At 41.8% G+C, this 27,427-nt stretch overlaps 1 protein-coding gene across 3 annotated transcripts; it reads right to left on the bottom strand.

Moving 5' to 3' along the window:
* Positions 1–468: 468 nt before the first annotated feature.
* LOC109936539 (complement C1q tumor necrosis factor-related protein 1-like) lies at positions 469–27,427 on the bottom strand. Of its 3 annotated transcripts, none has more exons than XM_048609257.1 (4): positions 27,311–27,427; positions 19,343–19,437; positions 7,498–7,745; positions 469–3,590 (listed from the first exon to the last, which is right to left on the bottom strand). In XM_048609257.1, exons 3-4 carry the CDS (start codon positions 7,724–7,726, stop codon positions 3,037–3,039), a joined length of 783 nt encoding a protein of 260 aa, XP_048465214.1. In that variant the 5' UTR covers positions 7,727–7,745; positions 19,343–19,437; positions 27,311–27,427; the 3' UTR covers positions 469–3,036. The 3 variants fall into 3 exon arrangements, with proteins under 3 accessions (XP_048465214.1, XP_048465215.1, XP_048465216.1); XM_048609258.1 differs by having other exon boundaries at positions 27,352–27,386; XM_048609259.1 differs by lacking the exon at positions 27,311–27,427 and adding an exon at positions 26,009–26,276.

Genomic DNA, 27,427 nt, shown 5'->3' with positions numbered 1-27,427 from the left:
TTTAATCGAGCAACAAAGGAAATTGCACAATTATCTGGAGGTCTCACTTTTTCCTATATAAAAACCAAAAGAACTGCAGATGCTGTAAATCAGAAACAAAAATAGACGTTGTAGAAAGAGCTTTTCCAGCAATTTCTGTTTTTAATCACTTAATCCTATTATTTCCTAACAGAAAGCTTTATACAGTATATGCCAAAACTGTTTGCACAAAAAATTGCAATAGTGATTGTATATTTGAATATTTATCTAGGACCAGTGTCTTCACCAATGCAATAATAATCGCATTCCTTGTTAACTTCATTTACTGCGGAATGGTTTTATTCACCTGAGTCTGAGGTTACTCTGAGGATTTCCAAAGGGTATCCTTACACACTGGCTGTCCTTTCTATTCTGTAATATTTTTAAATGACAAAAAATGACAAAATCATGTCTGTAATACTTGTTAAATACCATATAATAATCATGTTAGCAAAACTGAAACCCATAGGTTCAAAGGAGTCCAGGATACATATATTGCATGGAATTGACTCAAGGACTGAAAGCCTTTAAAGTGGAGAAAATATGCTGTGGTATGCCCCTGTGTCAGTAATGGGATTACACTTTCAGGGAAATTTAGTGACGACCTGAACTTGGATATTGACATTATACTACAAGGCTGTACTATTCCATAATTCTATGAAAACAGACTAAAATTACCAAGATTGTAAGGGCTTTCTGTTTTCTAGGAAAAGCAGCAGGCAAATCGAAACACGGGAGCACAGTGAAATCAAGTGAGTGAAAGGAGCTCACATCACCTCAGGGTGAACAAAAAGCTGAGGGAATTTATAAATATAGTGGCTCACAAAAGCTGAGGTGTTTCCACATGCTTTACAGCCAATGAAGGATTTCTGAAGCAGTCAGTGTTGTAATGTAGGAAAGACAGCAGTCAGTTCACGCCTAGCATTCTCCTACAATAATAACATAATCCCAATCAGATAACCTATGAAAAGAAATGCACATTAAGTGTAAATGGAAGGATAAGTGTTGGCTTGGATACCAGGGAACACTCCCCTGCTGTCCTTCAAAATAATGCCATGGGAGTATTCAGGTGCACCTCAACCTGGACAGTCAGGGGCTCAGTTAAAGTCTCGTTGATTTTTCTTTTGACAAAGTCTAATGCAAAGTTAATGCGTAAAATTAGGACAAAGAGTAAATAGAGGAAGATTGGCAGAAAAAATATTAAAAACTTTGCTTTTAATTGAGTGGCTTTGAAATATTTATCCTGTTGCACAAGATTAGTATTACAATAACAAAGCTGCTTCTGAAATCTGAGTCGCTTAATTACTATAATTCTTCTGTTTGCAGCAGTGCCAAAATAATAACATATAAATATAAAGACCAGAGAAAGCGAAACTTCCCTGGAGCTACTAAGAGGCTACTGATAGGAAAAGTAAAACCCATATGGTCCTTTTTTTTTTATTAGAAAAAGTAACATATGTGCAAGAATATAAGTTGGTGTTATACTGGTTATTGAGTTAGAAGTGATCCATCACTTCAATGGGCAGCTACTTAATTTTGTCATTTTCTAATTACATAAATGTATAGAGTGACAATGTCATTGACTTATGATACTTACTGGAACCCAGTGTATGGACATGCAAAACTGCAGGCCAAGTTCCAATCACCCAGCAACCCCATGCTTACTGAACTACCTATGCTGTCTCTTGTTGAAATGCCCCAATTTGAAAGTTTCATTCTTGTTTTCAAATGTTCATGCATCTGTAATTTACTACAGTCAAAGTTCTGAAATCTTGTGCTCCTCCAATTCTGACCTTGCATGTATCCACAGTTTTAATCACTCCACTATACCATTCTTTCTGCTACCCAGGCAGTAAGGTCTGGAATTTCTGTGCAAAACTGCTTGAACCCACTAACCCTCTTTCTTCCTTTAAGATGCTCCTTCATACCAACCTCTTCAACTCAGCATTGCTCATCTGCCATAATATAGCTTTATGTTACTCGGTGTCAAATTCTGGCAATGCTCCTGTGAAGCATCTAAGGACTATGTTAAAAGTATTATATGAATGCAAGTTTGTGTTGATGAGTTTAATGCTTGATATTCACCTTGTTTGGGGAAAGTAGAAAAATAAAGGGGACAAAGAAAGGTCATGAAAACTGAAAGAAATTCAAAATACTGCAGATGTTCAAAATCTTCAGCAAAAGTTGAAAATGCTCAGCAGGTCAGGAAGCTTCTGCAGAGTGAGAAAAAAGGGTTAATGTATCAGCTCAACGTCCTTTGCCAGAAATCAGATTGTGAGCACTGCCTGAACGCAGTCAGGTTCAAAATGCTGGCCAGGTAAAATTCGAATTAGGTGTTCAGGATTACAACCCAGGAAGTACTTTTATTGATAAAGGTCATGAAAATACGGAATCCTTTCCACCAAAAACCAGTGAATTCTGGGAGTCAGTTAAAAAGTTCAAGACTGAGATCGACAGATTTGCAATAGGAAAGTGCTTCACAGGATAATAATCAGAGATGAGTAATATACAAGTAAAAATACAAAGGAACATCAGAACAAAAAAGTAGGCCATTCAGCCCCTTGAACCTGTTCCACCATTCCATTCGCTCATGGTTTATCTATTCCTGAACTCCATCTACTCACTTCGGTTCGATATTCTTCCATACCCATTGCCTAACAGAAATGCATCAATCCATTTTTAAATTGACAGTTAAATCCCCAGCTTCAACAGCCTTTCGGGGCGGAATGTGTGAAACTTTCATTAACATCTGTATGAAGAATGCCTCCTAACATCCCCCCGAATGGCCTAATCCTAATGTTAAGGTAATACCCCCTTTGTTTTGGGCTCTTCCACCAAAGGAATTAGCTTCTCTCTATCGACCTATCACCTTCTTTAATCATCTTAAACACCTCAATTAGATTGCCCTTTAATCTTCAAGTGAATACAGCCTCATCTATAGAACCTGTCCTCACGATGTCATGACTTTCACCATAATTTAGTTTGAGTAATGGGACAGTGCACTGCCGGCCGGCCCTTCTAATCCGACTCTACTGCTGCCTTGATTAAATAGCCATTGAATGTGATGTAGATATCGCCTGCACCACTGTAAGCAGCGTTTTCCCTGTTCTCCTGGTAAAGGCGCACCCACACCTCATCACTCTCACTTAGGTCCAGCATGACGCTCTGACTCTGCATGATGCTGCGGTCACTGGGTTGAGCGTATAGGATCACCACCTCCTCGTCATTGCGCATGAGGTGGAGGTACGTTTCCTTAAAGTTCCAGGTGTGTACGTTGAGGTTAAAGAAGTAAACCCCCTGGACGTAGCAGTAGAACCTGCCAGTGAACATGTCGAAATGGTGGTAAAGGTTGACAAACTCAGTGTCAAAAATCAGCTGAGGTTGGAGCTCGTTGCTCTGGATGCCCTTCCTGCGGCCAACCGAGAATGCTGCATAATGTTGTTTGCAGTTATGCCCCGGAATGCTTGCTTGTCCTTTGTCTCCCTTGATGCCAGTGATACCAATGGAACCATTGGGTCCTGTTTTCCCTGTTTTTCCTGGCATTCCTCTCTCCCCCTTCTCTCCTTTGGAGCCTGTATAAAGAGATTAATATTCAATTTGTGTTAGCATTTTATTTTCCCCAGGAGGCATGCCTATTACATGGAACTACATTGAACCCAAAGCAGAGAAACACCAGTTGATCTATACTGGTGTTCAAGCTCGGCAAGAGGTTCCCGCCACTATATTTAATTGAAACATATCACATCAGCTATGTGTGCTGACACCAGGCTGGTGTAACTAGAGATAAGCTTAACCTCACCATCAGAAAATTGGAGAACAAAATTCATCCAGTGTTTTGCCTGCGTTGTGTAATTTGATCCAGAATGCTGAAGAGTCATTGAAGTTCTGAAGGGGTTTAGTTATGAGGAGCAGTTGGATAAACTCATTGCTTTCACAGGAAAGATGGCTGAGCAGTGACGAGATAGAAGTCTACAAAACAATGAGATGCGGAGATAGGGTAGACAGTCAGAGGCCTTTTCCAACCTTGGAAAGGTCAAATACAACAGGGCACAGGTTCAAGGTGAGGGGGGACAGTTTAGGGGAGAATTGCAGGGAAAGCTTTTCACACAGAGGGTAGTGGGTGCCTGGAAGGCACTGGCAGTGGTGGTGGTATAATCAGATACGTTAGCAACATTTAAGGCATATCTTGATAGACACATGAACAGGAGGCAAACAGAGGAGTAGAAACCACGTATGGGCAATAAGTAGCAGGTCTAAATAAGGAACGGGAATTGGCCCAGGCTTGGTGGGCCAAAAGGCCTGTTCCTGTGCTGTATTGTTATATTGTTCTTTGTTCTAGACAAAATGAGGAATAACTAAGTAACAATGAAATTCCTGCATGTTAAGAATGAAAGTTTTGAGTGACATAAATATCTCAGCGATACCTCACCTACCTATTATTCATTACATAATATCATCAAAGCACTTAACACAGTGGGATTTTCGTTTTAGTCAATACTTATACATATATCAATGGAAATTAAAGAATTTTACATTATCACCCACTCAGAATTGCCTTGTTTGCCTGTATTGATAAATATTCCCCTGACCTGATACATTGGGGTACATTGACAGTGAGTCATTGCTTATCTCTTGTGTGGTAAACATCACTTGCCTTGTATCAGACAAAACCTGAATGTCATTCAGATCTAGCTGCATGCAAACAGGGCTCTTCGAGCCTCTGAGCAGGTAAAATTGTAGTTAGATGACACGGTGGCTCAGTGGTTAGCACTGCTGCCTCACAGCGCCAGGGACCCGGGTTCAATTTCACCCTCGGGCGACTGTGTGGAGTTTGCACATTCTCCCCGTGTCTACGTGGGTTGCCTCCGGGTGCTCCGGTTTCCTCCCACAGTCCAAAGATGTGCAGGCTAGGTGGATTGGCCATGCTAAATTGCCTGTAGTGTTCAGAGATGTTTAGGTTAGGTGGGTTAGACGTGGAAAATGCAGGGTTAGGGGAATGGGTCTGGGTGGGATCCTCTTTGGAGGGGTGGTGTGGACCTGTTGGGTCGAATTGCCTGTTTCCACACTGTAGGGATTCTATGATGAAGTACAGTTATAACATTTAAAAAACAGTTGGACAGGCACATGAGTAGGAAATGTTCAGAGGGATATGGACCTACACAGACAAATGGGACTTGTTAAGTTTGGTATACCTGATCAGCATGGATGAGTTGGACAAAAGGGTCTGTTTACAAGTTGTACTATTCTATGACTCATTGAAACAGGATTGATTACCTCAATGGTAATGGTAGTGTAGGGGTTATGTTAGGCCATGTTGCTGCTGATGATGACCCTTATTGATGCCCAGTTTTGAGCTTCTAGCTCTGTTATGAATCTTTCCAATTTTGTTGGGTGGCATTGCCACACAACACAATGGATGGTATTCCCAAGGTAAGGCTTTGTCCCTACAAGCATTGAGCAGTGGTCCCTCAGGAATTTTTTTCATGGAAAGAGGTGATACAGCAGGAAAATAACATCTAAAACTGATGGAGAATGGACAATGGGGTGTGTTATTAATTGCAGTTACTGCTATTGTACTCAAATGATTCAGGTATAGCTAATTTGAGCAGAAAGTGTTGTCCAGATCATCTTCGGACTTCCTCCTCCTCTCCCTGTTCATCTTCCTGCTGCTGCCATGTATCTGGTGACAAGCTCTTTGTCTGCATGATAGTGAGGTTGTACAGCATGAAACTGACCACCATACATCTTGACATAGGTTCTGCTGACCACTGCAGGACTCCATCAGATTCAGGCAGCAGAGGCATTGTTTTTGAACACCACAGGTCTGTTTGATTACAGATTATGTGCCAGCCCAAGTTAGGGTTCATTCTGCACCCGAGTCACATATCCTTTACAGATTGCTCTTGTCACCCAAGTAGCCACCCTCTGGTTTGTTGTGGTGGTTCAAATGTGGGTGCCACGGAATGTGACCAGCAAGATACCGGACATTGACCTGTTTGATACACTGAGGAGGCCTGCACAATGTCACGAGGATGGAATCCCTTTCAGTCAGAATACTTCTCAGTAGGGGACGCAATGGCCTATTGCTGGACTGTTAATCCAGAGACCTGAATAACATTCTGGGGACCCGGGTTCAAATCCTGCCACAGCAGATGGTGGAATTTGAATGCAGTAAAATATTGGAATTAAGAGTCGAATAATGACCGTGAATCCATTGTTTATTGTCACAAAAATGCACCTGGTTCACCGATGTCCTTTAGGGAAGGAAACTATCATCCTTACCTGGTCTGGCTACATATGACTCCAGACCCACAGCACAGCAAAGTAGTTGACTCTGAACTGCCCTCGGGGCAATAAGGGATGGGCAAGAAATGCTGCCTAGCCAGCGATGTCCTCATCCCATGAATGAATAAAGGGACAAAAAAAGTTGACAAGTGGAGCAATCAAGTTGATGTGCATTCGGTAAATAGTACCCCACACTGTGGAACAGCCTGCAATCCTCACAAAGCTATTGTTCTTTCCACTCACTCTGTCTGGTAAGGGAGCATGAGATCTATTCAGCTGACTTGGAATATAGGCTCTTAAATGATGTTCCTTAAGCAACAGTGAAAGAAATCTGGGAGAAGCTGTAAATAACACCTTCACAAGCCAGGATGTTGTATAAAAGTTCATGGTCATGGTCCTCTTCGCTGTTACTGTAATACCACCCTCATCCTGCTCGGAGTCTGCCGTTCTAGCTGCAGGCACTGGCAGAAGTAAGGCATTCAACCGCAGATTCACTATCCTCTGAAAGATGAGATTCCTCCTCATCTCTGATTTAAATATATGACCCCTTACTCTGAGATAGTACCCTCTGGTTCTAGACTCTTCCACAATGGGAAACAACCTTTCTGCATCGACATAGGTCCCCTAAGAATCTTGCATGTTTCAATGAGATCATCTCGAATTCTTCTCAATTCCAACAAGTACAAGCCCAATCTATTTAATTTCCCTGATAAGATAGTTTGCCCATACTTGGTATCAGCCAAGTAAACCTTCTCTGGACTGCCTCCAATACTTAATATATCTTTCCTTAGATAATGGACCCAAAACAGCTCAAAGTTTCTAGCTGAGGTCTGACTAGTGATTTGAGCCAAATCTCCCCAACTTTTATACACCATTTCCTTTGAAATAAGGGCCAACATTCCATTTCCCTTCCCTATTACCTGCTGAACTTGGATGCTCGGTTTTTGTGCTTCACTTACAAGAGCTCCAAAGTCCTCTGTTTCGTAGCTTTCTACAGTCTTCCATTAAATAAATAATATTCAGTTTCTGTATTCTTTCTGTCAAAAGTGCATAACCTCGCATTTTCCCACATGATAAAATGGATGACTGGTGTTGCTCACAACAGAAGCATGAATGTGGTAAAATGGCACTTTGGAGCTAAAATCAGACTTGTTCTGCTGCAAAACCAGCGGCCAAGAAATTTCTGGCTCTCACCTTTTAGTATAGTCATGTCTATCTTTGGCTTGATCTCAGGAATGGCGTAGGTGGGATGGTCACTTACCACCCTTTGGCTAGATGACAGCCCATACAGATACATCGGCTTCTCCAAAGGACCACAGCATCGGACGCATGAAGATTGCAGCGTCTGCTTTTTAAAGAGAATTCTTTTGGACGAGGCGGCAGCAGCTAGGAAAGAAACAATCAGAGCAATGGAAGCCTTCATTCTTCAACTGCAGAATAACCTGTGCAGGGGAAGATACAGAAAATAATCAATATTTATCCCTGGCAATATCTACAAAACAGGATGAGGTGGCCAAACCTCCCGGATTGTCCAAGCATTTAAGATAATTGTCCAGCTGCAAGCAAAAGTCCTTGGGGAAAAATTATAGCTGTATTCAAAATTTTTTTTTATTATTATGCCATCTACAAGGCACAAGTCAGAAGAATGATGAAATACTTACCACTTGCCTGGAGGGGTGCAGCCCCAACAACACTCAAGAAACTTGACACCATACTGCACAAAGCAGCCCGCTTGATTGGCACTACATCCAAAAACACCAGTTCCCCCACCATCAACGCTCAGTAGCAGCAGTGTGTACTATCTACAAGATGCACTGCAGAAATTCACCAAAGGTCCTCAGACAGCACCTTCCAAACCCACGACCACTTCTATCTAGAAGGACATGGACAGCAGATGTATGGGAACACCACTACCTTCAAGTTCCCCTCCAAACCACTCACCACCCTGACTTGGAAATATATCTTTATTCCTTCATTGTCACTAGGTCAAAATCCAGAAATTCCCTCCCTAATGGCATTGTGGGTCAACTCACAACAGGTGGACTGCAGCTATTCTAGAAGGCAGCTCACCACCACCTTCTCAAGGGCAAAAAGGGATGGGCAATAAATGCTGGGCCCAGCCAGTGTCACCCACATCCCACAAATAGATAAAAAACAGCTATCAAAATAGTGGTGATAGGGAAGAAAATTACCAATCGGTATGGAAAGGAGGGACACTGTGGCATGTCAGGTGACCAGTGGTGGGTTTGGGTGATTGGGTACTTGAGGTCATGGGATGTTACTTTAAAGAACATGCCAACTCTGAACTAGCTACTCTTAGATAAAGGCCTTCAAACACTCCCAATCCACTTGCAGCTTTGTACTCATAGGTTTGCTGCTCTTTAAATGTGACAACACCATGAGAGATAGAATAATAGAATCCCTACAGTGTGGAAACAGGCCATTCAGGCCCAACGAGCAACCCATCCAGATCCATTCCCCTAACCCTGCAGTTCCCATGTCTAACCCACATACCATAAACATCCCTAACACTACGGGCAATTTAGCATGGTCAATCCACCTAGCCTGCACATCTGTGGACTGTGGGAGGAAACCGGAGCACCCGGAGGAAACCCATGCAGACTCGGGGAGAATGTGTGGAGTTTGCACAGAGAGTCGCCCGAGGGTGGAATCAAACCCAGGTCCCTGGCGATGTGAGGCAGCAGTGCTAACCACTGAGCCACTGTGCTGCTCTAGATACTTGGACAAATGTGACTGCTCAACACCATCATCTCATGGGCAACTAGAAATAGGCTGTAAATGGCAGCCTTGCAAATGACACTCATTTCTGCACAATGAAGAAGCGGAGTAAAGCAAAGATAATTTTTATCCACAAGCACAAAATAAATGAAATCTTTATCAAAAAAGTTGATGCAGCCCTGTGATTAATTCCACGTTTGCCAGTCCATGCAATGTGGGGTTTTACTTGTAAGAAAGAGTCCCATTTACTTCACAGCTTGATTTACAACCTCAGGATGCCCCAGAGCACTTTACAACCAGTTGAATATTATTATGAATTGTAGTCACTGTTGCAATATCAGAGAGTCAGTAATTCATACACAGCGCAATGCCACATATTATGTGATATATATTATTTGTTCACAACACAGGGGGGAGGGGAGGTGGGCGCAGTGGAGGGTGTTATTTCCCTACTCTTCTATATAAACAACTCATCAGATCACAAACAGCACACACTTCTCTGAACAACTATACTCCCTCATACCTAGACTGTTGGACCAAAGGGTCTGTTTCCGTGCTGCAAGACTCTACAGCTCTATAGAGGCAGTCCAGATGTTTGTGCTCCAATCTCTGGAATAGGAATTGAGCCCACATCTTCCAACTCAGAAAAAGAATCCTGCCAACTAAGCAACATCTGAAAGCAGTTCTTTGGGGTGAAGAAAGGACAATGAAACTTTTCCAATATCTTTGTTCAGATTAAAAAACTGGAGAGAATCTACAATTAATGTGGCTTGTGCTTGACAGTGTAAACTAGTCTAACCAAATAAGTCTTTTTTTAAAATCCATAAGTTTCTTATATATCAATGGGGTTCAAATTAGCTGTGGAATTCTGTTCGTTCAATATCAAACATTCTCAGAATTTAAAAAATAGGCTGGTTCTCTGTGTTACAGTCGCAAAGTACTATTATGGGTTTGATTGTTATTAAAGAAGAAAAAGGACATTTTTGAAATACGTTTCGCAGGTGATGCAAAATTACCTTTGTAGGTGTCTTTGTTCATTTAGAAGCAATCAATGCTGCTGCCAATGAGCTCAAACGTTGCAAAGAAAACAAACAATCTTGCTCACCATCAAGGGGAGGAACTGATTCCAAACACAATTTGAAAAGCAACATTTACAGACTCACTTCATTGTCCGGTTTCATACCTTGAGGCAAAGGCTGAATGCAGAGTTTGGCATTCATAAGAACAGGGATTTAAGACTATTTCTTTTTAAGTGGGAAAAGAGCAACAAATTTTGTGAAGATTATAGACTGATATCAGGAGGGCATCTGTTCCACTTCATTTAGTAATGACAAGGCTGAATTGTTTTGACTGTTGGATGCGTTAGATTGTAAAAATAGTAGTAATGAAATAAAACAAACTATTTAATACCTTCTCTTCAACCTGTTCAATGATAAACTTCTCACATTTGTTGATGACTCTTAGTCATATCAGTGTAATGCTTGTCATTTTGTCACTGTATTATTACTATGCCTGTGAGCTCACCATCCTCAAAATGAGATATAATCATAGGAGAATTACCCTAATCTGCCTCTTTCACCTGCTGTTTGAAAACTATGAAGTTCCTTCTTTTGTTGTTCTTCTTAGATCAAGGATGGCTTGTTTCCAGTCTGGTTCGATGCATTCTGAAATTTCTGATCAGTCCATTGCGCAATCTGCAGACTTTGCCACATGTGGGCCAGGTGGCACTTGAAGGGTTGAAGAGATGGTTGCTCAACTCTGCACTTTCCCAATGAAGTCCCTCGCTGATTCCGAGGCCTCCTCTGTTTGATCATTCACGTGCTAGAATGTTTCCAAATTATGGGATGTTTGACCTCTTCAAGATTGTTTCGAGGATGTCTCTAAAACGTTTCCATTCACTTCCTAGGAATCTCATGCCAGAGAGAGCATTTCTTTGGAAGTTTGATATCAGACGCACAAATGACATGTTGTACCCAACAGAGATGATTTTGTGTGACTAGTGCCTGTTTGCTGGGTATTTTGTAAGAGAACATTGCTGCTAATTGCATTAATTGTCATCAGATTAGGAGGATCTTGCAAAGGCACCACATTTTGGAGCTTCTTCAGTGCATCCAAGTACCTGCTGAATGTTGTCCACGTTGATGGTTAACCTGAGTATTGGGATAGAGATACTAATTGTCAAATATTCTTTTCCTCAGTTGACCAAAAGCAGAGCTGGCGTTGTGGAACTGAATTTGAATTTCATCATCCACTTAGGCTTCCATCAAGCCAAGCCTACCAATACAAGGAAAATGGTACACCTGGCCCACCATCTCACTGTTGATCTTAATCAATGGAGGGAGGTGTTTGCTGTGGGAGTGGGTTGGAGGAGGACATTCGTTTTCCTGGTGTTTTGTGAAAAATCCTTTCTCTCACATGGTTCAGAGAAGGAATGGGCAATGACTGGAACTCAGTTTCTGAGAGTGTGCATATAAAGGATCATCAGCTTTCTGAAGTTCAATAACTGAGGTTGGAGTGGCTTTGGTTTTGATTTGAAAGCTTCATAGGTTGAATACTTTCCTGTCTGCTCTGTCAATTATCTCCACACCTGTGGATAACTTGCTGGTGGTGAGATGCAGTGCTGCAGAGAGGAAACTGGAGAAGGGAGTTGATGCAATGATAAAGCCTTGTGTTATCCCTGTAATCACTGGGCTAGGGATTGTGGAGATTTGTTGGTGAGAATCATAGCTAACATGTTATTGTGCAGTCGGTAGTAGGGGTGGAAAATTGTGACAAATTTCTGAGGACAGACAAATTTGAGGTGGGTATTCCATTAACCGGCACTGAGCTACAGGTTTTCATTTGGTCATGAATGGCCTTGGACTGTAATTGGTGTTGGTTCTCGTATTTTCCTACAATATTGCTGTCCATTGCAAATGATATCTGTGATATCTCTCAAGTGGCGAAAACAGCATTGTAACTCTGGATGGTGTTCCTCACTGTCTAGGAGGTGACAGTTGAGGAGAATCCTTGCAATGATCTTCCCTATGGCAGACAGCAGAGACACCCCTGTATAGTTATCACATTTGGATTTCTGTCCCTCTTGATTATAGTCAAGATCTTGCAACCTCCCAGCAAGCAGGAATATAAGGTTGTACAGCTGGGACAAAAGCATGTCTCAAAGAATACATTAAAGAGGTTGACCCTGGAATTTAACTCCTTGAAAATGTTCAAGAGATGTGATTGATTATGGGATATATGACAACACAGGGTGGTAGTGAATTGGTGTTACATCCCTTCTGATTTTCTTTTCCTTCAATGTCGATGGAAAACAAAGTTGAGCAGGATTGGACTGTTCAATTACAGAGGAGTTCTGCTGACTGTCTGTCTATCATGAGAAGCTGTTTACAGCACAGAGTTACTTCATCTGCATTCACTACTTCAGAGCTTCTTCAAAGTTATCATAAAAATCTGGAACTAATTCTCTCTAAATCACTATGGTGCCTCAACTGAAGTTGGCAAAACTTGAGATTGATACAAGGAATATGATGCAAATGGGTTCTGGTATAAATCAGCTATGACCTAATTATACCTGGCATAGCAGACTTGAGGGGTTGTGTTTCCATTTCCACAAATGGATACCATGACTTTTTGAAGATCATTGTAGTTATGCCTGAAATAGGGCCAACAGAATCTTTGATCTTGGATGCCCGAGTTAAATACTTCTGTGTGGAAGGATGGTATCCTTTTAGTGTAATTCATCAGTGTAAAAGTAAAGAAGGATATTGTTTTACTCAGGCACTTATTTTGTACTACTCACCAGTACTATTACTCCTCAGTGTTAGCCCAGATGTTGTTCTTAAATGCCTGGAGCATAGCTTAGAGCCAGGAAACCTCTGAGTTCAATGTACTACCAAATAAACCAAGCTGGTAATAGTCACTTTGAAGGAACCTGAACATCTGCAGTCTGTGTATATAGTCAGATCTACACTGTATCTATAATGCTAAAATTGGCAGATTTCTGACATTGTTTCAATATTTGCAGATCTGTTTGAGTTTTACATTAGCCTCTGTATATTATTTGATTGTGTAAATCATTTCTATTACTGTGTTTCTGACTTGAGGAAATGCTGTGACCCCTGACAGAATGAACTCTATCATATTTATTTTGCTCAAAGCAAGTAAATATTTAGACTAGCATGGTTGGTAGGAAGGAATCGTGTAGAGCAGGGACGGCACACTGGCTTAATGGTTAGCACTGCTACCACACGCCACCAGGGACCAGGGTTCAATTCCAGCCTTGGCTGACTGCCTGTGTGGGGTTTGCACATTCTCTCCGTGACTGCGTGGGTTTCCTGCAAGCGCTTTGGTTTCCTCCCACAGTCCAAAGATACGTCGGTTATGTGGATTGGAGGGGTAGGCTGGTTGGATTAGCCATGGGAAATACAGGGATAGAGTGGGGGTGCTGGATCCGAGTGGGGTGCTTTTTGGAGGGTCGGTGCAAACCCAAATGGCCTCTTTCCACACTGTAGGGATTCAATGTCCTGACAAAAGGAAAGCAATGTGACATCAATGTTAAGGGCAGTAAAATTTTGGAAAAATTGGTGGTGAACAGCCTGCAGGCTGGGTGAGACCACACCTCAACAGGAGAGGAGTAGAAGTGCAGGAGATACATTTGATTTGGCCTGAAACTAGGGATGGGGATTATGATGCATGATTACCTGGTGGCTAGTCCCGGCACAGCGAACAAACTATGTGCTGCCTATTCATGACTGTGAATGTCGGGAGCAACCTGGTGTTAAATGCATTGCTGACTGGCTGCACGCTCAGCAGGGGAGGGACCCAGTGTCATGCAAGACTGGCACAGTGCACTGCAGGCCTGGACCTCTGAAAACCAGCTGCCCTTTTGTGGAGAGGGGTAGGTTTTTGGGGGGTGGTTGCACTCCGATTGCAGGAGTGACAGAACAGACTCTGGTAATGGAGCACCAGAACTGGATTTCAGGTTTCCTGAAGTCACGCTGATAGCTTCAGCAATACCAGCTGAAAGGAGGAGAGAGGCCATATTTCCCAGGTGGGAGTCAGGAGGCTGTAAACAGACCATCATTTGGGAGCGTCAATTCCCAGAGTCTAGCCTAAATAACCCAGCTGTGGTGCTAGAGGAAATTCAAGCAGGACATGACCATAAGACTATCAGACATAGGAGCAGAAATTAGGCCATTCAGCAACAGGTCTTCAAATACTATCTCTCACCCATCACACTGCTAATCTATTACTTACGTGAATAAATCACACCCCATCAGCAATCACAACTCAAACCTAACTTTCACAAACTGTACCTTACCTTCATACACCAACGTTGCCAGCCTCATACCCACCAACTTGCATCTGGTTATTACAAGAAATCACTCCGGACATGGCGCAATGCCCTCACTGGCTTCTTCACCTTTCTCACAGCACATCACCAAATGAAGCAGCTGAGAGCTGGCAGATACAGGTATGCCTTCATGCCCTAATCCCCTGGGGGCAGGGCAGGTGACAGTTCCTTGTTGAGACAACAAGGTGCAGAGCTGGATGAACACAGCAGGCCAAGCAGCATCATAGGTGCAAAAAGGCTGACGTTTCGGGCCTAGACCCTTCATCAGATATGGGGGAGGGGAAGGGGGTTCTGAAATAAATAGGGAGAGAGGGGGAAGCGGATAGAAGATGGATAGAGGAGAAGGGAGGACAGACAGATCAAGGGGGCAGGATGAGGTTAGTACGTAGGAGATGGGGGTGCGGATTGAGGTGGGAGGAAGAACAGGTTAGGGAGGCGGGGACGAGCTGGGCTGGTTTTGGGATGTGGTAGGAGGAGGGGAGATTTTGAAGCTCCTCCCTGGACTGACTTATCCCCTCCCTAACTCCCCACCTACACATCTTTACTGGCTCCATCCCCGCCTCTTTGACCTGTCCATCTCCTCTCCACCTATCTTCTATCCACCTCCCCCTAATTATTTCAGAACCCCCTTCCCCTCCCCCATTTCTGATGAAGGGTCTAGGCCCGAAACGTCAGCCTTTTTGCTCCTATGATGCTGCTCGGCCTGCTGTGTTCATCCAGCTCTGCACGTTATCCCGGATTTTCCAGCATCTGCAGTTCCTACTATCACAGTTCCTTGTTGGTTGTGACTAACACCATTAGATCTGGAGTCACTGAGAACATTCTGGATGACAGAATGCCTCTCTCAAATCCCACATTCTGCTATCTGACATGAAGTGCAACCTGCACATGACCGTGTGACCATGAATTTCTTACACTCCACCTTCATAACCACTGGTAGCACCATGGGTCCAATCACAGGAGGTGACACAATTCAGTGACCATCACCTTGGGAACATGTGGCTGCCTCAGACATTGACTCTGGCTGACTTGCAGGTAGGTGAAGTACTGTCTGCAGACCCTTGGCAGTTCTGACCTTCTCCTGCAAGCCCTCCTCTTCCTCCATCTACAGACAGCCTCCCCTCTCTGCTGCCTCTGCTCCTTTTCCAGGTCACGCTGTAGCTCCAGGAGAAATTACAGCTGACTGAAGAAGACTTTCTCCCGACAGTGCCCCTGACCCCACACATCTCATCTGATATCCTTGTCAAAGCTCATCACCCTTTCCAGAAATTCAAGAAAGTGGATTCAAGAAAAACATCAAGGGGTACAGAAATCATGTGGCAAGTGGTATTGAGGTAAATGATTATTCATGATCAAATTAAATGGAGCAGGCTTGATGGGCTGAATGGTTGGCTTACGTTCCCATTGCCTTGAATCGAAAACATCTGAATTCCTCTCGCAATAGTGAACAGAGCAGCAACAGGAATTCTAAAGTGGTTCAAAGTTAAAGTATTTTCCCTTTATTTAGCATTCATGGTATGGGGTCCTCATGCAGTTGAACACATGTTCATCTGAGAGTGATTAAAAGAAAACATTAACTGAACCTGGAGGATCCAAAACGGCAAATCAGATGCCAAGTCAGACGCTGTTTGATGTCAGGATTTGCCCACTGTGCATGTTTCCAGCACATGCTAGTGCCCTGACAGTCAGACAGCACCGCTCAGATTAAGCCTGAATGTCTGGTGGATTCTTCTGAAGTTTCAGGTTTCCTTGGTGCCAGCACTTACAGGACTGTAGAGCAGAACTTTACAGACGATATTTCCATTGGAATTCAACGATAAAACAGCTGAAACTAATTTGCCTGTGCCCATGAAACTGTCATTGAGCAACATCTAAAAGCACCATAAACACAACCCGCAGACATTCCTTCAACCCGGGTCAGCATGCACCAAGCTTCATTCACTGAGATATTAATCTGAACTGACAGTAATCTATGACACATTCTCTATGAATACATTCTAAATTCAGGTCCTTGTTCCTCCTTTAGTACAGTATGCAGCTCATATGCTGGGGCTTGCTTCATTTTGCCAGTTTCTTACTTTATTTCTCTCTCGCTCCTTGGCCCCTCTCCCACTTTTAGTGTCTCTTTGACTACTCTCAAAGTGGTTCTCTTTTATCTCTTGTTCTTCATAATTTCTTCCCCTAAATCATTTCCATCTCCTCCTTAACATTTTATGGCCGGGTTATTTTTCATCTTTTCTCACATGGTCAATGGATATGTTCCTCATTCAATGCATTGCTCTGTTTCTGGTTATCTATGACATCTTTATATTTTGAAGATGGACTTATCTGGCCTATCTCCAGCTACTTTTGCTTCAGGTTACCAGCAGCTGCAGTATTTTTGGTTATCTTACTGCCATGGCTGAATTCTTTTCTTTTTCACCCCATTAATGGCCTTCTACGCTAATCTTTTCTCATGTGCTCTCACATTCGCAAGGCAAAAAAAAGAACAAATCCAAACATCTTCAGGTATTTAATCAGGTGCTGCATTCCTCCCAAGCTTAGGGTATGCTTGCTGTTTAAATGAGACTCCCCCCTCCAGCATAATTTTGCCCTACTGCTATCGCACTTATAATTTGATTTGATTTTTCTTCCTGCTCATTCCTTGCCATGTGAACAAGTCTCAATTTGTTTGCCTCCTCAGTATCCAGGATGATATCTGTAACACGACTATAAGCGATTTCATATTTCATAGAACATAGAACATTACAGTGCAGTACAGGACCTTCGGCCCTCGATGTTGCGCCGACCTGTGAAACCAATCTGAAGCCCATCTAACCTAAACTATTCCATTATCATCCATATGTTTATCCAATGACCATTTAAATGCCCTTAAAGTGGGCGAGTCTACTACTTTTGCAGGCAGGGCATTCCACACCCTTACTACTCTGAGTAAAGAACCTACCTCTGACATCTGTCCTATATCTATCACCCCTCAATTTAAAGCTATGTCCCCTCGTGCTAGCCATCACCATCCGGGGAAAAAGGCTCCCACTCTCCACCCTATCTAATCCTCTGATCATCTTGTATGTCTCTATCAAGTCACCTCTTAACCTTCTTCTCTAACGAAAACAGCCTCAAGACCCTCAGCCTTTCCTCATAAGACCTTCCCTCCATACCAGGCAACGTCCTGGTAAACCAGCTTCTATTCATTTTGAGTGGATGAATTTTACAAATGCTTGCAAAATGCAGCCTGACAAACACCCTGCCCCCGCACCTTTTTGTTCTCAAAATGGGACACAAATCCAACCCCCCAAAGTTTTTGACCATGCTTGCAATCTCCCAGTGAGTTCTCCCAGCAGCAAGATTCCAATCCAATAGCACACATTCATTGAAAATTAACGGCCAGTAAATTGAAGGAGTAGATATCTGATGAATGGGCTGTACTCAGAAAGCTTGAGAGATTCCAAATAAACCTATTGGACTATAACCTGGTGTCATGTGACTTATAACTTTGACACAGGAGGGCTCAACAAACCCATTTTATGCTATTCAATTAGAACATGCATGATCTACAGCTCATCTCTGTTTACCCACTTTTGCTCACTATTCTTCGTCCAAAGCTATCTCCCAGTAGTGAATTTCCATCCACACCAGGAGGTTGCAGTAATAGATTTTAACCTGGACATTGTTACTGTTAGATTAATTGCTCTTTAAACATCCTGCACTTTGGAAGGATAATTTGCTCACTTAATCTGCCAAAACAAAGATTTTGTTTAAAATTGAACTCCAGACCTTTCGACTCTTAAAGTACAGAGCTAGTGAGATTTTCCTGCAATCAGAAGTGTGCTATTCGTCATATTTTCATACAGCCTGTAGCTTGGGTAGAAGACAGACACACATGAAGGGAAACAGAAACTTAAGCAGCTTACCTTGTCAGGTTTCACCTAAGAGATGTGACTTTTGGAATACACTTCAACTGAGTGGCATCCTTTTTATCTGTACTGGATCAGGAGAGCGCTAGTTTTCATTTCAGCAAATTTCTGTTTTTGCCAGAGTGGGAAGAGCAGGACAGGAAGGTGCTTGAATTGAATAAAGCAACATGAACTGGCTGTGTTACTGCTTCAGATTGATAACAAGTTGCATCTTTTCATGTGAAACTGGACCAGGTTTTTGCAGGAAAGAGAATGTGTGACATGGAGTCACGCTCATTTCCTGCCACTTGTTTGCCATTAGAAATTTCTACTTCAATAGTTATAATTCTGCCTGTGCCAACTTGAGGCACCTGTAACTACATTCGTCCCCTCTAGAATTCTCCATTTACTTGAAGACCTCTAGTGGGGTTTTTTTAAAAACAACTAAGCTAACATATACAGCACAGAGTAATCTCCAGAGAGAGCCTGTGCCTCGAGCGCTACAGTACAGAAGCTTGCGGCTTATAGTCATGTGATAACATCTAGGTACTTGGGCGTATTTGAATGTTGAGCTTCTAAGACGAGGTTTTGAGCCGCCTTTTTGATTTTGGTGTAGATAGACCGCAATATCATTAGGGAGGGAATTCCAGGATTTTGACTCAGTGACACTGAGGGAACGGTGATATATTTATAAATCAGGGTATGAGTAACTAATAAGGAGCCTTGCAGGTGGTGGCATTCCTGTGAATCTAATGCTTTTGACCTTCTAGATGGTGTTGGTTGTAGGTTTGATCCACGCTTTCTTTCACTTGGATTTAAAAGAAAGTTCATTGAGGAATTTTGCTTAAATCTTTAACTTTTGTGATGATTCTGGGAAGAGAGGGCTTGATTTCCAGTGTGCTACCCCAATGAGGCATGACATGTCCAACATCCACAACCATCCTCCTGTGTGTCAGGTATGGCTCCTGATTCCCCAGTGAATTGAGTAGGGCTTCTTGATGCCACACTTCATTAGATACAGCCTTGATGTCAAGAACAGTCAATCTCAACTCACCTCTGGAATCAGCTCTTCTTTGACCATAGATGGGTATCACTTTTAGGATGAATACACAACATCCCTGTTTATTTTCCAAAGATGACTCTTTTATCCTATTTGTGAAAACAGTAACATTTAGAGAGAGCAAAATTAGTTATGCAGTTATAGGAATTGTAAAATTTACAAGGCACAAAGTCCTGAGAATCCATATATAATTTATGCTGTTTGACAACTCTTCTAGATCTTGCTATGGTATAACCTCCTGAAAGTATGCATCTAACACTTGGCTGTGATCAGTGACTTGTTTATCGTCCTGGCATTACGTTACACCGTTGTCACCTGGGTGTTATTTCATCTTCAATGTGCACAATTAGCATATTGTACACGACCCTTCACTGGCTATAGTTACTACTCAGCATTGTTGCAGTACGTATTCTGAATCCATAAGGTCTGAACTCACTGCATATTTGGAAAACTTTGAATGTAACCATGCTCCCATCAAGTGAAATGTGACTGACACTTTGGCCCAATGTGTTGTTGGGTTTGGTCTATACCTACACGAGTCATGAACCATTGTCATTCACTCTGGTTTGTCAAAAAGTACATCCTGCATCTGGGAGAATTTGGAAAGGTGGTGGCTTGGCAATGTTGTGCTCTCACTTTGCTTCTGAATATGACTTCTGCCCAGTGATGGTGATACCATATCCAAAGTATAGCTGAGGAGAAACACAACAAACAAAATCTTTTGTTTTGATACCACACATTTATAGCTGGGCGCCATTCACATAGCGAGACTGATCGGCATGCAAGTGATGAGGATGTCGTGGTGTTCATGACAATCTTTCAGTAGTCTACTCATATACTGTGGTGCATTGCCAGAAAATGTTCTCTGTGGTGCATCAATCAAACTGAACATGGCACTCAATGAGCCTGCCTTGGCCTCGTTTGAAGTGTTCTTTACTTGTGCAACAACTAGAAATTTGACGAAATTATCACCCATTAAAATGAATAAAAATCATCATCGATGGTAAATCGATTGGTGTGATTTTGGACCAAGAGACTGACAAAATCCTGGTGCAGGTGTAGGTATTTTCCACATTGCTGTGACAGATGGCTCTAGCATACCTTGCACATCCTTACTAACTTTTCAATGTCACCATTTAGCCCTGGTCAATAGCCTCATCTACTTGTCTCATTCACTCTCTGCCCATACATTCTTGTGTGGTTGTGACAACATCTCCCAAAGATCTTCATGTAAAAGGTATTTGTTTTCCTTTGAAAATAATGCCTCTTGACAAAGCAGGCTAATTTCCTTAAGGTCTAAAGCATCTGCGCATATCTGACATCTCTTTTATGGCATCAGGCTATCCTTTAAGATATTTTACCTGATAATAGCTTTTTCAGTGATGTTATTACTAATGTCTGGAGCAAATAGAACTTAAACCCAGACCTCTTGGTCCAAAAAATAGGGACACTACCACTGCACTACAAGAGTCCTAGATCTACCTTGAATCAACCTGTTGATACATGTTATGACACACATCTGGAGCAGGTATGGCCAGTATCTGAGCCTCCTGTCTGCGAGGAAAAGACACTACCAGTGCACCACAAGAACGCCTTAAAGGCTATCCTTAGAGATATTTTTGAGCCAACCTGTTCACATGTGTTATTACACAGCCCTGGGGCAGGTGGGAATGATAATGTCGTATATTGCATTTAGTTAGTGGGCCATTAACTGTTTTGGATTGAGGGTTCCTCAGGCAGCTTAAATTAATCCCACTGTTAATGGAAACCTGCTACCTATTGCATCCAACAGCTGCCATCATGTAATAACATTTTTATACTATCTAGATGTAACTCAAATGAGGTACTTCGATTCTGTTTACTTGAAGATTTCTGGTGTGTTTATTTACAGGTAGGCTAATATATACAGTGCAGAGTCAGTCATACAGCATGAAAACAGATCCTTCAGTCCAACTAGTCCACACTGACCATGTTCCCAAACAAAACTAGTCCCACATCTCTCCCAATCTTCCCTATTCATGTGCTTATCCAAATGTCTTTTAAATGTTCTAACTGTCCACCATTTCCTCTGGCAGTCTATTCCCCACATGAACTGCCCTCTACATAAAAAATTTGCCCTCATGTCCTTTTTAAAACTTTCTCTTTACACTTTAAAGATATGCCCCCGAGTTTTAAACTTCCCACCCAGGGGAAAAGACCCTTGTTTTTCACCTTGTCTTTGCTCCTCATGATTTTATAAACCTCTATAAGGTCACCCCTCAACCTCCTATGCTCCTATGTCCCAGTCAATCTTTATAGTGCAAACCCTTCATTCCCAGCAACATGCTGGTAAATCAATTCTGAACCCTTTCCAATTTAATAACATCCTTCCTATAGCAGGGCAACCAGAACTCTACACAATAATCCAGAAGAAGCCTCACCGACATTCTGTACAACCTCAACATGGCATCCAAATTCCAATACTCAAAAAGGTCTGAACAATGAAGAGAATCATGCTAAATGCCTTCTTAACAACCCTGTCTACACATTACAAAATTTCAAAGAATCATTTACCTGAACCCTTAGGTGTCTCTGCTCTACAACACCACCCAAGGCCCCACCATTAATTGTATAAGTCTCGCCCTTGTTTGTTCTACCAAAATGTAATACCTTGCATTTATCCAAATTAAACTGCATCTGCCACTCCTCAGCCCATTGAACCATTTGATCACGGTCTCTTTGTAATATTTGATAACTTTCACTGTCCACTATTACACTAATTTTGGTGCCATCCACAAACTTACTAACCATGTCTCTTAAATTCTCATTCAAATCGTTTATATATATGAGAAACAAAAGTGGACCCAGTACCAAACACAGCATATGCCTTTAGTGCTACAGTGCAGAACCTGTGGTTATGTTATAGCATCTGGGTACTTGGCTTATTTGTATATTGAGCTTTTTAAAGGGAAATCACTCCAAAGATCATAACACAGCTGCATCAGTACTAATGCTAATTTAATGTTCGTAAAACAGGATTTGTTCTCTATTTTCACTAACAATGCTTCATGTGTGGTTGCTGATTCAAGTTAACTGCAATAAGGGAAACGTTAAACCCCAAAACAGGTGAGATTGGGTCACATGGGATAGAAAAGAAATCTTTAAATTTCAAACGCAAACCCAATTCACCTCAAATTTTAATTGAGTTATAACAAGCAACTAACTTATTTCCAGGAGGCCGATCACTCAACGTAAATTTATATGCATCTGTATGTACCAGATGATATCTGCCTTCTAGATTTAAACCTGATCGACTGGTTTGGCAATTGAATATCAGGGAATGATCAGACACAGAAGGAACCCGTCTGCAACATCATTTTTTTGACAAAGCTACCTAATTAATCTCATTCCTTTGCGCTTTCTGAATAGAATCGAACAAATTTTCTTTCAACTCTTCATCCAATTCCCTTTCCAAAGATATAATTAAATCTGTTGTAGAGCATTATTGAAACATCTAAAAGTTGTACTGTATTATTAGCTAATACACAATGACTGTAACTAACCAAAATCCCCTGCTCTAATTTGTTGAATCAAATTTTAATGCCTTGGTTTACAAAGCAGGTTTCTCAGAAACCTGTCCGTATGTTAATATTTCACACCATGACTTCACTGCACTTCAGTAGACTGCTATAATCAAACTGGATTGAAAAATTGGAACAGTATGGAGAAAATATTTTAAGTCTAAACATCTAAAGCAGCAGGTAATTAAGAGGAGAAGATTGTTAATTTGTAGGCAATGCCTTCAAAGGCAGCAGATGTAGATTCAATCACATGGTTACATTAACCGTACAGTTGCAAAGGAAAACAATGCAGACCTGTAGGAGTGAAGTATGGAGAATAAATCTGAATTGTTAATTCTTTCACAAGGGCCATTGGAGATGATGGGGCAAAAGACCTCCTTTTGTAACCTAAGAATCTGGCATCCTGATAGTGACAGGCAGCTGGGAGTGAGGCAGTGTGAGGGGATGCTGTAGGGTAAACCCTGCTGGAGGCTGGAGGCTGGATGCTGCAAAATGAGGTGGTGCAGAGTACTGAGGGGATGTTGGGTGGGGAGGGAGCGGAGTTATGAGGGGGTACTGAGTTATGTCTTGTAGATGTGAAGAAGATGTGGGGTGAAGGGGTGCTGAGGAGTAAGGGGATGTTGTTGTACAGACTGAAAACCCAGAAGAATGGGTTTAGCTCAGCTCCTGACAAGTTTAACAGCAGGGCTTGATCCAGGTTGCTAACTCCATTTGCCAGGTGGAGTGATTTACTGACTGACTGACTCTCACAGGGAGGGCCCGCAGCGCCAGGCTGCCACTGAGGTTGAGAGGAGGGACAAATTGAGGTTTGTAGCAAAGTGGCTCATTTTGATGGCTTAAAACTCCTCACAAATGATTTTCTAATGCACTAACAGTGAACGAACACAATGTCTGAGAATAGACATAACTGCTTTTTCACAGAATTGTTACAGAACTGTCAGAAGCCATTCAGCTCATCACATCTGTGCCAGCTCTCCAAACGAGTAATTTACTTCATGCCATTCTCCAACCCTCACCCTGTTACCCATGCAAATCATTCCCTTTTTCATAAAATAACAGTTGCATTCCCTTTTCATTGTTTCACTTACCTCCATTACACTTTTAGCTAATGCATTTTTAAGTTTTTCCTTATTTCAATTTTGCTTCCTTTACCAGTTACTTTTAATCTGTGCCCTCTTATTCTCAATCGTCTCATGAATGGTAAAAGTTCCTATCGATATACTTTGTCCAGCCTCAGGGATTTTAAATACTTCTATCAAATCTCTTTCCAGCTTTCTTTTCTTCAAGGAAATGTCTCAACTTCTCCCACCTATCTTTGATAACTTAAGTTTGTCTTCTTTTGAAAAACTAGCATTGGTGTTTTTTCTGCATCTTCTGTAATGCATTCACGTTCTTCCTAAAATATGGAGCCAAGAGCTATACACAATACTCCAGCTGCTGTCTAACTAACATCTTAGACAAGTTCAACATCAGCACTTTGCTTTTGTAGTCTATGCTCCTATGGCTAAAGTTTAGGACGATCTATGCTTTATTAACAACTCTTTCGACCAGTCCTGCAAGTTTCAATGACTAATGCCTATATATATTGATGTCCCTTTGCTTTTATATCCCTTTTAGAGTTGTACCTTTTATTTTGTTTTGCTTCTCCTACCAAAATGAATCACCTCATTTCTCCAACTGTACTTCATCAACCAGCTGTGCACCAAGTTGAAGGGCATTAATATATATCAGGAAAGACATTAGTAAATAAAACAAGCAATCTGAAATTACGCTGTCATACTTTATCAATCTAGAAAGATCAACCAAACAGTGCCATCAGAACACTTGTGAATTTAACATGATTTCCCGCAACTCTAACTGAGCACTCAAATGTAAACATTTTCCCGACACTATCACTTGCCGAGCTGTGCAATATTCTATATGATTCAGTATTTCACATGCTGCAGCCTATTCTTAATTATGTACTTCCTAAAAGGTCAGAAATGACTATATAGATTGCAGTTTATTTACAAGGGCAGTACGTGTTTATATTGGGGGTTTGCTCTGTACTGGTTCTTGTGCTCTGATCGGAAACAGTTGAGGTTTTAACTCAATCAAAACCCAATCACCAGTAAGCAATTAAAATCAAACCCAAAGATTCTTAGAGCACAGGGGAGGCCATTTAGTCATTTGTGTTTGTGCTATTGCCTTGAAAGAGCTGTACAATTAATGCCACTAACACCTGCCCTTTCCCTGTAGCCTGCAACCTTACCCCTTAAAACAAAGAGAACTGTAGATACTGGAAATCCAAAATAAATTGCTGGAGAAACTCAGGACATCTAGCAGCATCTGTGGAGAAACCACCAGAATTAATGTTTCATGTCCAGTGATCCTTCTTCAGGACCTAACTGGACTTGAAACGTTAACTCTTCTTTCTCTCCACAGATGCTTCCAGACCTGCTGAGTTTCTCCAGCAATGTCTGTTTTTGTTTCTGCAGTTTACCCCCTCACTTTAAGTTTTCATGCAATGCCCTTTGAAAGTCACTTACAATAACATGTAATCTTCCAATAATCATTCACTATTACATATTTTGCTTTAGTCTTCAGCGAAAGAAGAAGATAAATTCTTTATTCTACTTGAAGATGTGAATGGATGCAGTCAGTGAGTTAAATTGGGTAACATACTGTCAACCCAAGCAATGGCTCACTGGCAGCTTCTTCATGAATCACACATTCTTGGGCAAAATACTCACTGCAGAGATCAGAGTACAAAAAGCTAGGCTGACAATCCAGGGCACTACTGAAGGAGTGCAGTCCCGTTGGGTGCAGTTTAATACACCTCCTGATGAAGATAAAAGATCCTGTGGCATTATTTCAAAGAAGAGACCCATATTCATCTCTCAACCAACAAGATTAATTATCCAAACACTGTTACATTGTTGTTTGTGGGAACGTCTTGTGTGCACTTGGCTGCCATGTTTTCTTTATTCTGCAGTGAATACAATTTAAATAGCACTTCATTGGCTGCAGAGATTTAAGGCATCCGGAGGTCAAAAAAGGTGCTGCATAAATGCAAGTCCTTGTTTTTATTTCCCCTCATGCTATACCTTAAACAACTTACCCAAGGACTTGCTCCTCTTCCCTTCTCTTCTTCAGTGAAGCATTGGATGTGAGCCAGTTTCCTCTCAGCACACAATAATCTTCTTCAGTCTGTCTCAGCCTCAACCCTCACAATGATACAGCCAAGCGCCGATCTGGGTTATTGTTTCTGTTTGCATTGGCAAGCAACTTCTTTGCACCGAAAGCTAATTGCTTTGGCTTTACACTAAGATTGCCACCCTTTGAATTACTGGAACCAGTCTGGGACTTGGTGTGTTAAGCCTCCAGAGTCACAGATGCCCATTGTTCAAGATCCAACAGGAAAAATAAAACTCATTTAAAACAGAAGGGAAAAAACACCCCCAGGCAAAGGGAAAGAAAAATTGTGGTAAAACCAGCTGGAAGTCATTTCAGAGTAGGAAATGTCAGCAAGTCTGTGAACATGGAGCAGCTGCCTGGATTCTGGAACATTTAGGAAGCACTTTAGATTAGAATGTAGAAATAAAGCAGTCACAGGTTCAGATCATTACCATTCAGTTGCTGTACTCAGAAGCGTAGAATGGTTACAGCAGAGAAGGTAACTCTTTAGCCCATCATGTCCATACCAGCTCTCCAAAAGAGCAACTTAAAAAAAAACACTCCCCTACACTTTCCCCATTGCCCTGCAACATTTTTTTTTTTAAGTCCATTCCCTATTTGAAATCCCTGATTGTAATTGCCTCTACCACATCCTGAGACAAAAAGTGTTCCAGATTCTAACCAATCCCCACATTAAAAAAATGTTTTTCCTTGCGTCACTTTTACCACTCACTGTAAATCACGGTCTCTTGGTGCTCGACCTATCCCCCAGCAATTTACTTTGTCAGTCCCCTTTTCCAAACTGTCCTGCCATGTTCAACAATTTGTGCATGCATGTCACAGGACTCTCTGATCCTGCACCCCATTTAGAATTGGGCACTTTGTTTTACGTTGCTTGTCCTTGTTCTTCCTACTAAGATATGATACATCATAAGCAGAGAACAGAAGGCTGACATTTCTAAAGTACCTTATACAATTTCAGAACACCCAGATGTCCTTCACATCAACTAATGGACTTGTTGAATTCATACTTGTTTATAAAGTACATACAGAGCAAGATCTATCAAAACTAATGCGATCAAGACCAGATCATTTCTTTGTACCAACGTTGATTGAGTGATAAATGTTGGCCAAGTGACAGATGAGAACTAGAATTCTCTTCCCCAAAATCACATTATGAGATAGTTTCACATGCAACCAAACAGGCAGGCAGACAGACAGACAGACAGGCAGAAACTCAATTTACCATCTTTTCTGAAGGCTGGCACCTCAGCCAATGCAACGTACCCTCTTCTACACTGCAGTGACAGTCCCAACTTAATGACTGAATTGCTTGAGATGGATCAGATTCTCTAGTGAAAGG

Source organism: Rhincodon typus, chromosome 21 (assembly GCF_021869965.1).
Source record: "Rhincodon typus isolate 14 chromosome 21, sRhiTyp1.1, whole genome shotgun sequence".
In the NCBI taxonomy this organism is placed as follows: domain Eukaryota; kingdom Metazoa; phylum Chordata; class Chondrichthyes; order Orectolobiformes; family Rhincodontidae; genus Rhincodon; species Rhincodon typus.
Note: the sequence above shows the minus strand (reverse complement) of the source record. Positions and strands in the feature narration are given on the sequence as shown.